The sequence below is a fragment of the Prunus dulcis genome, chromosome 8, assembly GCF_902201215.1.
Source record: "Prunus dulcis chromosome 8, ALMONDv2, whole genome shotgun sequence".
Classification (NCBI taxonomy): Eukaryota; Viridiplantae; Streptophyta; class Magnoliopsida; order Rosales; family Rosaceae; genus Prunus; species Prunus dulcis.
The window spans coordinates 18,148,842-18,161,582 of record NC_047657.1 but is presented as its reverse complement, the minus strand read 5'-3'; the positions used below and the strand labels follow the sequence as shown (position 1 = coordinate 18,161,582).

The following is a 12,741-nucleotide window of genomic DNA, read 5'->3' as shown; positions in this document are numbered from 1 at the left end:
AAAAAATGATCAAAATCGGAATTAAAATGACCGTTAAATCATGACTTTTCATTTATAACCGTCGAAATATTTTGTCCTGTTTTCTGATATCTGAATGTTTGATTGTTTTGATTTTTTGCGTATACGATCTCCAAGTAGAAAAAAAAAAGTTTGCCGGTTGGATCATTGAAACTATTTTAGGGTTTAGGGTTTAGGGCTAAGGGCTTAGGGTTTACATTTTAGGGTTAGGGTTTAGGGTTTAGGGTTAACATGCGCGACGGATTTTTTTGTTTCGTCGCGCCAAGTACGAATTAGATAAATGCGCGACGGACTTGTTTCCTTTCGTCGCGCAATGTGGGACACAAAGTCCACCCCTCCATCCCCTTTCAACACTTAGTGAAAATTTCAACCGAATGAAATTCTAACCTTGCGCGACGAACAATGCGCGACGCTTAGAGTCTTCGTCGCGCAAAAGTCTGAGACGCTTCAGTTCCTGTCCCCCGCTAAACCCTAAATCCCAAAATTTTGGCGGCCAAAATGTGTTTTGCGCGACGAATAAGCCTGTGTCTGTCGCGCAGGGTTGACCGTGCGCGACGCTTTAATTATTCGTCGCGCAAAATTCGCTGACCCTTCAGTTTCCGCCTCGCTGTAAACCCTAAATCCCAAAATTTTGGCGGCCAAAATGTGTTTTGCGCGACGAATAAGCCTCTGTCTGTCGCGCAGGGTTGACCGTGCGCGACGCTTTAGTTATTCGTCGCGCAAAATTCGCTGACCCTTCAGTTTCCGCCTCGCTGTAAACCCTAAATCCCAAAATTTTGGCGGCGATCAAAACCTTTGCGCGACGAATAGTCGTTTTGCGCGACGGAATATTCGTCGCGCAAGATTCATTAATGAATCTTGCGCGACGAATAGTGTCGTACGTCGCGCAAACTCGATTAAATCTGCAGAAACGACCCGAGCCCTCCTTCTTCCCCATTTCTCTGGTTTTTCCTCCTTCCCTCAGCCCTCTCTCTCCGCCGTCACCTCAGCCACCTCCGGTGCCACCGTAGCCTCCTTGCCACCTTGCCACCTTGCCACCTTGCCACCGTAGCCTCCTTGCCACCTTGCCACCTTGCCACCGTAGCCTCCTTGCCACCTTGCCCCTGCCGCTGCCACCTTGCCACCGCCGCTGCCACCTCAGCCACCGCCGCTGCCACCGTAGCCACCTTGCCACCTTGCCACCTCAGCCACCTTGCCACCTCAGCCACCGCCGCTGCCACCTTGCCACCTCAGCCACCTCCGCTGCCACCTCAGCCACTGTAAGCCTCTATCGACTCTGTCCATTTAAGTATGTGTTAATTCAGTTTTTATTTTTGTATTTGTGTTATGATGATTTCTGTCAGTTTTGATTTTGATTTTGATTTTGTATTTGTGTTATGATTTCTGTATGTTTGTTATGATTGATTGGCTGGATGGATATGTTACTGGTTAGCTGATGGTTGGTTAGGATTTTGTGAATTTTCGCTATAGGAAATAGGAATTAAAACCCTAGGTTTTGGCCGAATTAAAACCCTAGGTTTTGGCCGGTTTAAATTTGGTTGCCGTTTGAGTCTTGATCGGATTTCGCCTATTGTGCGATTTCCAGGTTTGATATGTTCGGACCGTTGGATCGAACTGAAACTTACGTAGTTGTACTTTTGTGTTTCTAGGATCGTTTAGGATTCGACCGATCGTTGATCGGAGCCCCGGATACTCCGAAATTCCAAACCCTAGGTCATGCTATGCTTTTAATTAATTAGTTTAAATTCGGAACGAAATTATATGTGCAGATGTTAGATTTGATTAGGCGTGGTAGGTCGATGACGACTGCACCGAGTTCGGATCCCCCTGCTCAGGCGGCATCTTCTGCCACTGCTCCAGCTTTGCTGGACCACGTGGTGGTTGGTCACGAGGCGTCCCAGGCGCCTGCGTCATCTGCGTCATCCGTGGCGCAGCCACCAAGTGCTAGGCGGCGGCACCGGCCCACCGACACCATGGACACGACGACATCGACCGACGGTACTGGTGCCTCGGGATCACAGCCAGGTATAACTACACTTTTGTATTGTTAATTTTATTTTGAAATTTGACAATAAATATTATTTAACATTAATACCTTTTTTCTTTGCAGCGAAGAAGAACACTCGAGGACCGTGTCGTCAGCTGAAGACGGCGAAGGTCACTCGGGTGACAAACAGTCGTATCAGCATCGGATACGACGAGCGCCATCGGGCTGCACCGACGGCGGAGTTGCATAGCTCCTTGGCCCCCGACATTGGCCACGTCGTGCGGACCCATTGCCCGATGCAATGGAAGTCTTGGAGGGTCATGCCTGACGAGATCAAGGCGGAGGTTCGCGGCCAGTTGTCGGTATGTACCTTACGTTTTCATTATTTGTCTTTAAAATTTTGTATATTTCTATTACTTAGCGTATCTAATTAATTGATTGCAGACGAACTATAACTTGGAGGATCTCGACGAAGAGTCGTTGACGTACGTCAACAGACTCTTCGCTGAGAGGTACAAGCAGTGGAAAAGCGACTTGCACCACCATTTTCAGGCATATGATGATCCGCAAGTCGCTCTTCAGGAGGGTTGCCCGAAGGAGCTTGAGGGGCGGGAGGATAGTTGGGAGTGGCTCTGCGCTCATTTTCAAGCGCCCGAATTTGCGGTATTTTTTCAACTATATTTGTGTAATTATTACTTATTACTTATTAATGTTTATTTTATTTTTGTATTTCATTATTATTTAATTTTTTTATATTTTAACTAATTCGTTTCATTTTTTGTATAACAGAATAAAGCCCAAGTGAATAAGGGTAATAGGAAGAAGAAGACCCTTCTCCACCATTCCGGCTCCAGGCCCTTTTCGTACAGGATGGATGCACGTCGTCGGGTAATAATCACAAAATTTTTATTTCATTTTTAATATCATTTTTATGAATTTATTTTTTTCATACTAATATTTTTTTTCTTTTGTTCAATTTAGGAGGGGTCCAAGTTCCCAGAGATCGACGTCTTTGGTGGCGTTTATGTTCGACCCGGGAATGAGTTGGCCGAGTCCCTTCATGTAAGTATTATTTAATTTTAATTCTTATGTTACGCATTCAATTTATATGCATGTTTTAATTTATATTTTATGTTATGTTCAACAGACGACGATGGTGGAGAGGAGCCAGTTGGTTCTTCAGGAGTCCGCCTCCCAGCTTCCTCCCGAGACTCCGATCGAGTCTGTGGCTCCTCCACAGGATGCTGGATTTCAGATCTTGACGGAGACGTTGGATCAGACTCTCGGGAGGAGGCGGGGGACATATTGTCGAGGGATGGGGAATGCCCGGCGGAGGGAACCTAGACCTCGTTCATCGGCGCGGTCAAGCAGTCAGGTCACTGCTTTGACAGCAGAGGTGGCCACTCTTCGGAGCCAGATGTCAGAGATGGCCACTCTTCGGAGCCAGATGTCGGTCATTATGCAGTCCCTCGTACAGTCCGGCATTCCAGTCCCGCGTTTTGATGCGCCGACTTCCGCGCCCGTCCATCCCGCGCAGCCCCATCAGACCACTGCCCCGATGAATGCCCAGACCTCCGAGCCGCATCCTGGCGACGACACGGTTGATTTTGATTCATTATTTGATTAGTGTATTTATTTTCATCATAAACATTTATTTTATTTGTAATACATTTATCTTATTTTATAACAAAATTTTATTCTAATTTATTTTTATTGCAATTTCATTGTTTAATCAATAAAAAAATAACCAATTTTATTTAAAATAAAAAAAAAAATTACAAAAAAAAAAAATGTCAAATTATTTTTGCGCGACGGCAAATTTTTCGTCGCGCAAACCCAAAAGTAACAAAAATAAAAATTAAAAATTCAACTTTTTTTACTTTTAATTCTTCCGCGACGAATACATGCGTCTCGCGAAACGTACAAACGTTTTGCGCGACGAAGGCCATTCGTCGCGCAAATAGGTTTTGCGCGATGAGAAAGTTTTCGTCGCGCAAACAAATGAGCGACGAAACCTTTCTCATCGCGCTAATTTTTCTGCGGCGAACAGACGTCTCCGCAACAAGTTTTGCGGGACGAATTTTTTTTTGTCGCGCAAATATAAGTGCGCCGAATAAGTATTCGTCGCGCAAATTTTATGCGACGAACAGTTGTTTCGTCTCCATATCTTTGGTGCAACGAAGGTTTACACGTCGCACATTGTTGCGCGACGAAGTTGTTTTCTTGGTCGCGCAAAGGCTTTCTTCACGATCTTTGCGCGACGGATTATGCGCGACGAATTTTTTGTCGCGGTGAAGTTGGTGCGACTAAATGAGACTTTGCGCGACGTTTTTTTATTCGTCGCGCAAAGGTTAAAATGTAGTAGTGATACTTGTTTTACAAATTAAATATAAACATGCATGTAGTTCGTGGCCTTTCTTTTTTCTTTTTTTTTCTTTTTTTTTTCTTTGGGGTTATTTAAATTACGCATGTTTGTCGTGGTTTGTTGTGATTTTATTTCATGGCAAAGGGCAGTTTAATTCTCAAAAGTTACACCAAACTCACAAATTATGTCAATAGCTTTTGCTTATTTTAAAGTAAATTGCACACCACCATGCATGCATCAAGCATGCCACTTGAGTTTTGTCTCTCTGGTTAGTCCTAAAATCAAAATGGCACATGCAACTGGACTTTTCTAAGGGGACGGCGATTTTTCAAAAGGACGAATTGTAGATTTTTACTCATCACTTTAACTTAATGTGTGTCATTATTATTTTTCTCAATAGTTAATATGTGTTCATGAACATAACTATAATTAATATATGTTCATGGATATAACTATAACATCTAACATCGACCAACAGAGAGGGGGTGATGTGCCTTATATGTACATGTCCACCTCCATCTAGCACGAGACCTTTTGGGAGTTCACTGGCTTCGGAGTCATGAGAACTCCGAAGTTAAGCGAGTTGGGGCTAAAGCAATCCCAAGATAGGTGACCCACTGGGAAGTTGCTCGTGAGTTCCTAGAAACAAAACCGTGAGGACAGAGAGGGGAGCCCAAAACGGACAATATCGTGTTACAGCGGAACTAATATCGGAATGTGACAATAACCATATATAGTTAATATTTGTTCATGGACATAACCATTGTTTTAGTTGGTTGTTTTTTTTTCTTTTCCTAATCTTACAGATATCAAATGAAATGGCAGAAGTATTTAATTAACACAAATACAACTCAAATGCGATTCATGAAATTAAATTAGGAAAAGAAGAAGGGGTTAAAGGGGTAAATGCCCCCACTCATCAATCTCTATATTTATTTTTTTCTGCCCCTTGGTGGTGGATCTGCTCTGATGGTGTTGTTGGCTTGCTATGTGGTGCGGCTGCTCCTGTGTTCTAGATCTAGGATTTTTTTGTTTAATATTTTATGGGTTTTTGTTGTATATTTGGACCTGCTTTATTTGTTGGTGTTGAGAGCTGCATTTGAATTGAGCTTTCCTGGACCAAAATGAATAGAATCACTTGACCCAAAAAAAAAAAAAGATGACATTTTTTCTGTTGCTGAGCTGTGCCCAGTAATTCATTTTAAGGAGGCGGTTGGTGGGGAAAGCGTTTGTGGAAATGACTCAGTGATGGCTGCGTCATGCATTAATTCTTGTTAGGTGGATTTTGCGCTATTTTCCACATAAGGGGGCTTGTTGCAATGTTCATTTCTACTGCCTTCATCACTCAATGGAAATTGAATGCATGGAAAGGGAAGCTTCCTTCTCTAAAAACTTATATTGAACACTATGGGGCCTCTCGCTTTCAATAAGAAAAATGTATGGCCTCGTTGTGATTGATTCAGTTGAGAAGCCTCTAAATAATTCAACAATGTCACCTGTATTATAGAGAAAGAAGACTTTTCTACACCTAGTCAGAAGATGGCTTTTGTGCACCAATGGTTGCATTTTGGTTGATAGAAAAGGGACAAAACTGTTTACATTTTCACGTTCGAAAGTCTACACTGAATCAAGAAAAAAATGTCCTGTTTATGAGAAAATAGGAGGGAAAACGAAACACTCCATCCACCTTGTGTTTCATTTTCCCTTCTTAGAACATCCTCATTGGCTAAAATTTAGGCATTAGTGTATGTAGGTTCTAGATTCTTGCATTTTTTTCACTTTTTTGGGTCAACATTCCAGATTCTTGCCTTAGCTGTATAAAATTATAACAAATTTCAGGTGGAAAGCAAGCTATATAAAATTATTATTTGTTTAATACAAGCAGCATATCTAGTACGAGGCGAGGCAGTGTATATAAATAGGACACGGCCCTTAACTGATTGCATACCAACAATTCAAGTGAAGATGGCACCAGCACTCGTCGATTACGCCGCCGCTGAAAAAGAATTGTACGAGTTTGATGACCTCAAAATCGGTGTCAAAGGCCTCGTGGATGCTGGGGTGACCCACATTCCCAGGTTCTTCATCCACCCACCTGAGTGTCGTGCAAACAACTCATCAACTCCGCAGAAAAACGGCCCTGATGGAGTTGAAATCCCCGTCATCGATCTCGAAGGGTTTAACGAGAACGATGAGCGGCGAGTAAAGATGGTCAATGCCATGAGATATGCATGCGCTACGTGGGGTTTCTTTCAGATAGTTAACCATGGAGTTCCAGTTGCTGTAATGGAGGAGATGGTGGAAAGTATAAGAAGGTTCCATGAGCAGCCCCAGGAGGCCAAGATGGAGTGGTACTCACGTGACTTTAGTCGCACGGTGAATTATTATAGCAGTGGAGATATCAAAGGGCGTGCACAACCAGTACCAGCTGAATGGAAGGACACTTTGTCCTGCAGAGCTGCAGATGATCAGTGGAATTTTGATGCACTTCCTGAATTGTGCAGGTGTGCTTAATAATTTCTAGATCGGCTAGTAGATCATCTAACCAACCATATTAATTTGATCTAATTTTATTATTACTATATATAGTATACGGAAAATGTTCTCTAACTAGATTGTTCACTTTACGTGTGTTTTTTCAGGCACGAAATGAAGGAGTATATGAAAAACGTGATCGATCTGCAGGAAAAGCTATCTGAATTAATGTCAGAAGCGTTGGGGCTCAGTAAAGATCACCTATCGAGCACGGGGTACTTGAAGTCTATCAAGTTATCGGGTCACTATTACCCAGCTTGCCCTGAGCCCGATTTGACTCTAGGCACAATCAAACACTCGGACCCCTCCCTTCTCACCTTGGTCCTACAAGACAAGAGCAATGGCCTCCAAGTTCTCCATAATGATCAATGGGTTGATGTGCCCAAGGTGGACGGAGCTTTTGTGGCGAACATCGGTGACTTTATGCAGGTAGGCTCGATCTAATTAATATTTTAATCAACTAGCCATTAGTCCAGTAATATTTATGCAAGTCTAAACTAGGCATTTATTTGCAGTTGCTTAGCAATGACAAGTTCATGAGTGTGGAGCACAGAGTACTGGCTACCCCGCTTGGCAGGCCAAGAATATCAGCTGTATCTTTTTTCCTTCCTTGTGCTAAGGATAGAATTAAGCCATGTGGACCAATCAAGGAGCTTCTCTCTGATAACAGTCCCCCCATATACAGGATTACATCTTATGAAGAGTTTATGAGGCATTACAGAGTTGTTGGGCAAATTGGCGGCCGTGCCCTGCCTCACTTTAAACTGTAGCTAGTGATGACTCAATGAAGATGGTATTTTCATGTGTTTGTGCTCAGTACATGAATGGGAATGTACCCTAAAATAATCATAGCTCTTCAAGTTTATGTTCAAAAGTACTCTTTTTGTAATTGTAATAATAATAATGCAGGGCATCTCTGTATTAAATATATTTGAATTGTGTAGTGTACACAAGTTTTTTGCAGTTCGCATATGACTGCACTGCTTGTATCGTTTTATGATTCAATAATAAAAAATTAATACTTGTGTTTATGTATGTTGAGGATGATTTGGAGTAAAGGGGCCATATATAGTATACTAAACTGTAGCGCCTTGAATATAAAAAAAGTCAAAACAGGGTTTAAAATAAATTTCTCTTATAAAAATAACTCCAAAATCTTATAAATTTACAATTAATAAATAGAGCTCTGATATTCTCTAATTCAGCCTCAACAGGTTTAGTCATTGTCTTACCCACTAATTCATCTGAAAAATTAAACAGGGTGAGGGATGAGCAACCACCGTTCAGTGAGTAGATTATGTAATATATCAGTCAAGCAATGCCGTTTTACACACTTTTTAAAATATCATATTTTATCACAAAATATGAACTTTTAAAACATATTACATAACCGATAATGAGAACCCTTAAAATAAATTGACAAGACAACCCATCTACCTATCTCCATCTACTACCACGCATGCCATGAAATCAAGGAAATGGTTCCTATGTATAGTACTACATAGGCGGCAACTACTTTCCTTCAATTGGTCCAATGTATGGCAGTTGATAAGGTTTGGCTCCAAGTTTAGATAGCTGTGTTACTGGAATGCCAACACCTCATGCTCAAATAGAGCTTAGTCATCTAGGTATAATGACACTTGGAGTCTAAAGTTTGTTTTAGATAACAACTAGGCTATTGAACTTGGTCAGAAAGTAACAAATAAATAAAGCTGTCTAAGGCAAAACATATAAATATTACTATTTTTAATAACTAATAAGGAAAATTTCTGAAAATATAACAAGTACCAAGATAATTATATATATATATATAAGTTATAAACTAAAGATGTAACAAAATATTTAATTTCCCGGAAATATAATATATATATTAAAAATACAGAGTTTCACATAAATTCACACACATTATACGAATGCTAGGACTTAAATTCAAAACCTTACTTGGGGGAGTAATTACTCCAAACCACTACATTAGTGGGTCTTTGCAGTAAAACAATTTAAATATATATCAACGCAGTTGACATCTCCCCGAGCAGCGATCGTCATTAGATCGCATTCGCATGGTATTCAAAAAGTAGCTAAAGAAAAATATTGGCATATGAGAGACTCTGAGTATTGGGTATATAGGCCTCTCGTGAAGGTGTTTGATGAAATGCCTCAAAGAGATTCTTAGTAATGACAAGTTCAAGGGTATTTCTGCGAGTCTGAATTACACGTATTTGCAGTTGCTTAGTAATGACAAGTTCAAGAGTGCGGAGCACAGAGTACTAGCTACCCCACTTGGCAAGCCAAGAATATCAGTTGTATCTTTTTTCCTTCCTTGGGCTAAAAATCTCCCATATACTAGGATCACCTCTTATGAAAAGTTTATGAACCATTACAGTGTTGTTGCGCAAATTGGGGGCCGTGCCTTGCCTCACTTTAAAGTGTAGTTACTGAGCCTATTTCTGCATGTGGCTTGGCTGCCATATGCCCAAGCGAACTCCTAAGCATGGCTCCGGTCATCATCATGGCGTATTGAGTGGTATGTTGAGCTCAGTGAGTGGTGTTGCACCACTTTAAGGAGTCATTTTTCTTTATAGGCAAACAACAATCTGACACATGTAAAAGAAAAGTTTTTGCACATTAAAATTACAAGAAGAAAAAAAAAGAAAAAAAAAAAGAGAAACTTTTACACATTAAATACCAACTGATGTAGCATGTGACATGAAACTCCTGTGATTTGCGATATCAATCTTTTGACATCTAAGAAAGAGTCACATATCGATCCAGTGCGACCTGACCCATCCATTGAACAACTTTGGCTGCCACCATATATGGTCCACTGTCACAAGGAGATTGCTGCCGCCACCATAACGTGCCATCACGACCATCGTGACACCATGAATGTAAATTTGTTTCAATCATTTACGGGTCCAAATAAGATATGAGTTTAGGTCATCTTTCATGGAGGAGAAAGAGAGAGAGAGAGAGAGAAATAAATAAAAAAACCCATGTCTCAATGGAAACCAAATTTCATTTCATCAATTTGTTATTTGCATGGACTAACCTACAATATAAATCTCGCTATTAGTTTTAATTGGAGATTTGATGGTGCCGTCCCTCCTCAAATCCACATAAGCAACAGAAGAAGTTACGTCAGATCTTGCTGTTTTCTCTTGGTGTTTTTTCATTTCTTGGGATTATTATAAATTTCCGAGTTTGAATTCAACCTCTCTTTTCCTTTGATAGAAGAAACATATAATATATTCAACTACTATAGTCTGAAAAGGTCGTCAATATAAGCATAAAAATATTTGATTACATCTCCACATGTCCATGTTTTACAATTAAATTTAAACATGCATGTTTTTCATGGCTATTTTTTTAATTACGAATGTTTTTTTCAAGGCAAAGGGCATTTGTGAATTCTCAAAACTTAATTAGGAGAAGAAGAAGGGGTTAATGACCCCACACATCTAATTACGTAACAATTATTCTGCCGCCCTACCCAGTAATTCATGGGAAAGTGCTTGTCGAAATGCCTCAATGAGGCTGAGTCGTGCATTCTTTATTATATGGGTGTTGTTGCGCTATATATTTTCTACATAAGGGGAACTCCTTTATATGGGAAAGTTGTTTCTCTTAAAAAAAGAGCTGTCCACAGTTGTTTACCAGCTAATGGCGGCCTCTTAATAATTTAATCATATCTATCACATGTATCACTCAACAAATTAGTGATTCTATATCCGATATTGTAAAAGCGCAATCAGCTTACTTGAAGGCATTGGGGTAGGATCTAGATTCTTGCCTTAGCTGTACAAATTTGAAACAAATTTCATCATGTGCAAGGCAATACTTTACGTTCTTTGTTTAATACAAAGCACCATACATACTACGAGGCAGCTGTGTATATAAATATGAAAGGGTCCTTCAACTAATTGCATACCAACAATTCAAGTGTCTGACTCGAAAAAAAACACAACAATTCAAGTGAAGATGGCACTTGTCGATTACACTGCCGCTGAAAAGGAATTGTACGAGTTTGATGACCTCAAAATCGGTGTCAAAGGCCTCGTGGACGCTGGGTTGACCCACATTCCCAGGTTCTTCATCCACCCACTGGAGTGTCGTGGAAACAGCTCATCAGCTCCGCAAAACAATGGCGCTGATGGAGTTGAAATCCCGGTCATCGATCTCGAAGGATTTAATGACAACGACGACCGGCGAGTAAAGATGGTCAATGCCATTAGATATGCATGCGCAACCTGGGGTTTCTTTCAGATAGTTAACCATGGAGTTCCAGTTGCTGTAATGGAGGAGATGGTGGAAAGTATAAGAAGGTTCCATGAGCAGCCCCAGGAGGCCAAGATGGAGTGGTACTCACGTGACTTTAGTCGCAAGGTGAATTATTATAGCAGTGGAGATATCAAGGGGCGTGCAAAACCAGTACCAGCTGAATGGAGGGACACGTTGTCCTGCAGAGCTGCAGATGATCAGTGGGATTTTGATGCACTTCCTGAACTGTGCAGGTGAGCTTGATAATTTCTAGATCAGCTAGTAGATCATCTAACCAACCATATTAATTTGATCTAATTTTATTATTACTATATATAGTATATGGAAAATGTTCTCTAACTAGTTTGTTCACTTTACGTGTTTTTGCAGAAGCGAAATGAAGGAGTATATGAAAAACATGATTGACCTGCAAGAAAAGCTATCTGAATTAATGTCAGAAGCGTTGGGACTCAATAAGGATCACCTATCCAGCACCGGGTACTTGAAGTCTATCAAGTTATCGGGTCACTATTACCCGGCTTGCCCTGAGCCCGATTTGACTCTAGGCACAATCAAACACTCGGACCCCTCTCTCCTCACCTTAGTCCTACAAGACAAGAACAATGGCCTGCAAGTTCTCCATAATGATCAATGGGTTGATGTTCCAGCGGTGGAAGGAGCTTTTGTTGCGAACATTGGTGACTTTATGCAGGTAGGCTCGCTCTCCGTATCATATTACTAATTAATTTTTTTAATCAATTAGCTATTGGTCTAGTAGTATTTCTGGGAGTCTCAACTATACATGTATCTGCAGTTGCTTAGTAATGACAAGTTCAAGAGCGTGGAGCACAGAGTACTGGCTACCCCGTTTGGCAAGCCAAGAATATCAGCTGTATCTTTTTTCCTTCCTTGTGCTAAGGACATACATAAGCCATGCGGACCAATCAAGGAGCTTTTGTCCGATAACAGTCCCCCCATATACAGGATCACCTCTTATGCTGAGTTTATGAGCCATTACAGAGTTGTTGGGCAAATTGGCGGTCGTGCCTTGCCTCACTTTAAACTGTAGCTGGTGAGCCTAGCTAAATCCTAAGCATGGGTCCGATTATGTTACGTTCATGTATACAGTATTTTTACATAAAAATATCATACTTTTTGGGTCATTTTGGCGCATTAAGTGGTATATTTAGCTCATTGAGTGGTGTAATACCACTTAAAAGGGTCAAATGTAGTACGAAATAGGCCATGATAACCTAACGAGTATTAAATTTTTTATGTGTTTGTACTGAATACGTGAGTGTGAATGTACCAAAAAGAATCGTAGCTCTTCAAAAGTACTATTTTTGTAATTGTAATAATAATGCAGTGCATCTGTATTAAAGATATTTGAACCGTGTGTACGTACATGTTTATTGTTTGCAGTTCCCAAGTGACTGCAGTGCTTGTATGTTTTTATGATTCAATAATAATAAAATTATAACTTGTTTATTTGGGGTTGGAGAAGCTGTTTATGGTCACATTTGGAAACATGGGTTTGGTTCACATGTGTTTGTTCAGACTTGTTTGATTGATTTTGATT

At 40.7% G+C, this 12,741-nt stretch overlaps 2 protein-coding genes and 1 long non-coding RNA gene across 3 annotated transcripts; all 3 read left to right on the top strand.

Annotated features, from left to right (window-relative positions):
* The first annotated feature begins 2,619 nt into the window (after window positions 1-2,619).
* On the top strand, window positions 2,620-3,033 carry LOC117612276. Its single transcript, XR_004583335.1, has 3 exons — window positions 2,620-2,668; window positions 2,795-2,893; window positions 2,987-3,033. It is a non-coding gene; the product is annotated as an uncharacterized LOC117612276 (long non-coding RNA).
* A 3,302-nt stretch (window positions 3,034-6,335) lies between these two features.
* LOC117638656 (1-aminocyclopropane-1-carboxylate oxidase homolog 11-like) lies at window positions 6,336-7,808 on the top strand. Its single transcript, XM_034373752.1, has 3 exons — window positions 6,336-6,874; window positions 7,013-7,334; window positions 7,421-7,808. Exons 1-3 carry the CDS (start codon window positions 6,336-6,338, stop codon window positions 7,673-7,675), a joined length of 1,116 nt encoding a protein of 371 aa, XP_034229643.1. The 3' UTR covers window positions 7,676-7,808.
* Window positions 7,809-10,883: 3,075 nt separating this feature from the next.
* LOC117638259 (1-aminocyclopropane-1-carboxylate oxidase homolog 1-like) lies at window positions 10,884-12,516 on the top strand. Its single transcript, XM_034373393.1, has 3 exons — window positions 10,884-11,416; window positions 11,553-11,874; window positions 11,977-12,516. Exons 1-3 carry the CDS (start codon window positions 10,884-10,886, stop codon window positions 12,229-12,231), a joined length of 1,110 nt encoding a protein of 369 aa, XP_034229284.1. The 3' UTR covers window positions 12,232-12,516.
* The last annotated feature ends 225 nt before the right edge of the window (window positions 12,517-12,741 follow it).

Coding starts and splice junctions, on each gene's coding strand:
- LOC117638656 (XM_034373752.1), top strand. CDS start 6,336: ATGGCACCAGCACTCGTCGATTACGCCGCCGCTGAAAAAGAATTGTAC. Junction 6,875..7,012: donor GCACTTCCTGAATTGTGCAG/GTGTGCTTAATA, acceptor GTGTTTTTTCAG/GCACGAAATGAAGGAGTATA. Junction 7,335..7,420: donor ACATCGGTGACTTTATGCAG/GTAGGCTCGATC, acceptor ATTTATTTGCAG/TTGCTTAGCAATGACAAGTT.
- LOC117638259 (XM_034373393.1), top strand. CDS start 10,884: ATGGCACTTGTCGATTACACTGCCGCTGAAAAGGAATTGTACGAGTTT. Junction 11,417..11,552: donor GCACTTCCTGAACTGTGCAG/GTGAGCTTGATA, acceptor GTGTTTTTGCAG/AAGCGAAATGAAGGAGTATA. Junction 11,875..11,976: donor ACATTGGTGACTTTATGCAG/GTAGGCTCGCTC, acceptor ATGTATCTGCAG/TTGCTTAGTAATGACAAGTT.